At 49.8% G+C, this 2503-nt stretch overlaps 1 protein-coding gene across 1 annotated transcript in view; it reads right to left on the minus strand.

The window, feature by feature from the left end:
- The window catches only part of CUNH11orf80 (chromosome unknown C11orf80 homolog), a 70286-nt gene that overhangs the window by 13268 nt on the left and 54515 nt on the right, over positions 1 to 2503 (minus strand). Inside the window, exon 12 of the mRNA XM_007944949.1 lies at positions 2225 to 2335. Within this exon, the coding sequence (XP_007943140.1) occupies positions 2225 to 2335 (111 nt within the window). The remainder of the gene's footprint in view (positions 1 to 2224; positions 2336 to 2503) is intronic.

Below are 2503 nucleotides of genomic sequence, written 5' to 3' on the forward strand. Positions count from 1 at the left end.
TTCCCTCTTCTCTATGGAGGCACCCACAGCCATCGGGTGGATTCCAACACACAGCAAACCCTACAGGACAGGGTAGCACTACCTCACAGGGTTTCCAAGGCTGTAAATCTTTATGGAAGCAGACTGCCATATCTTTCTCACCCAGAACAGCTGGTGGGTTCAAACTGCTGACCTTTCCTGGTTAGCAGCCAAGCGCTTTTACCACCAGGGCTCCTCTGTGGGGGCAGGAGAGGCGCAGAGATGGCCTTGGACACTGGGCTTGAGACAGAGTCTGTGGCTCCTCGATGTCTTCTAAGCAAGACCCTTCAAACAAGCTCTTTATTTCCTGTCACCCCAGGAACGCATCGTCAAGGGTCTATGCAAATTGCTCTCTCTGCAAGAAGTCCCAGAGCATAGAGGTTCCGCTGAATGACTGAGGCTGATGGGAGAGCCTTTTCCTCAAGAAGCTTCTCAGGGGAGAGAGGTGCACATCAGCACAGTGGCACCCACAGGAGATAGGCCCTGACCTTCTGCTTCTGACCTAGAACTGTAGGTGTGGGAGTGCAAGTGGACCGGCACAGTCGCCCGGGGGGTCCCTGGGCTGCACAGACCGTTAGTGCTCGGCTGCTGATCAGAAGAGCCGCCGTGGAAGAAAGCCTGGTGAACTGCTCCTGGAAAGTCATGGCCACTGCCCCCCGTGGAGCACAGTTCTACTCCAACCCATCGGGACACCAGCGTCGGAGATGACTCCAGAGCAACTGGTTGTGGTTTTTTGTTTGCTTGGCTGGTGGGAGGTTAAGGGTGACCAGACCAATCACCTAACACAACACACTTATTTATAGAAAATAGAGATTCAAACCTCACAACATCTTTGTTGTTGTTGTTATGTGCTGTGACCTACCCAAGAGCTCAGAGCTAGTGAGTCCAAAGGTCTGGGCTGTGCTGCAGACTTAGGCTCCCAGGACAGTGTTCTCACCACCCACAAACCAAGAAGCGGAAGCCATGGTAAAATGCACTAAGAGAAGCATTCAGATTCAGGCCCAGTCACTCCACGCAGTAGAAATTTATTCTAGGAAATACTTCAAGAGAAGCAAGATCACAGAAGGTATTAACTGAAGCACCATTTACTACAGGGGGAGAGAAAACATAAACAAATGCCCCACCTTGGGGACGGCTTACTAAATTAGCTTAAATCTACCCACTGGGATACTGAGTAACCATCACAAAATTCTAAGATGCTGAAACTGAGAAAAATGTCAAATTGTTTATGGAAATAGACTATTTCAATTATAGATTTTATATACACACACACATACACACACACATATATATATAAGGGCTAATATGTACAAATTAATATTACAGTGATAAAGTTTATTAATTACTATTTTAAGTTTTATATGTGTCCTACCATGTTTTCCAGAGAAAAAGCAGAAAAAATGAACCAACTGGTAAGGAATCAATGGGTTAAAACCCTGATGACACCCATCAATCAGCACACACTTCTAAGAGAAATGAACATTCGTGGAGAGCCCACCATGCGTCAGGCACTTACATGTGTACCCATCACCCTCATGGCAGCTCTGGGAGGTACTATTACTCTTTCCAGCCTAGACCTGAGGCTGAGAGAAGTACGGGCCTGTGTCCTCATAGGGAGTTCTGGTGCCATAGTGCCTAAGGCATTTGGCTGCTAACCAAAAGGTTGGCAGTTCAAACCCACCAGCCACTCCTTGGAAGGAAGGTTGGGCAATCTACTTCCATAATGATATTGCCTCGGAAACCCAAGGAGGGTTGTGAGTTGGATCTGACTTGATGGCAGTGAGACGTCCCCATAGCTGATGAGTATAAGGTGGCAAGATTGAGCCAAGCCTTGGAGTCCAGACCTGACACCGAGCCACACTGTGAAATGTATGCAGAGCTCGGGGCTATCCGGCTCCAGTGTTCTGTCGCTGTGAGGGAGCAGCAGAACATCTTTCGAGGAATTGGGACCCACTGATCTCATCCTAGCTCTGTGACCTGAAGGAAACAGAAATCTTAAATAGCTGTTTCCCCATTTCTACAACAGCGAACGTGCTGTTACTCATTCAAGCAAGTTTCTTAGAACACTTCCCTCAGGCCTAGTACCAGGAGGGTCACAGCAGGACCTGAGGAAGCCAGGTTTCTGGATGCACTCTGCATATGACTAAGAAGGGAACGGGGGTGTCACTCAAACCCTGCTGTCTAAGCATCCCGGCCTCCTCCTTACCTGCAGGGCCTGGAGACACAGCTGTCGGAAGCTGCTGCTGGTGCTGCCACTGACGACACTCATGATGGAACTCACGGCCACGGCGTGTGAGGCCCTCAGTTTCCGATGTGCCTGGGAACATAACACGGAGGCAGAGGGACTGCACATTACAGCCCAGTCACCCGGATCTGCTGGCTCGAGACCCCCAGTGACGACGGAGCATTTGCTGAGAGCAGGATCTCAGAACTTCCTCCTCCCCCACCCGCACTGGCTGAGATCCTAACGCGTGCAGGAGTTGAG

This window comes from Orycteropus afer, unplaced genomic scaffold (genome assembly GCF_000298275.1).
Source record: "Orycteropus afer afer isolate SDZICR_OR568_19922 unplaced genomic scaffold, OryAfe1.0 scaffold00130, whole genome shotgun sequence".
In the NCBI taxonomy this organism is placed as follows: Eukaryota; Metazoa; Chordata; class Mammalia; order Tubulidentata; family Orycteropodidae; genus Orycteropus; species Orycteropus afer.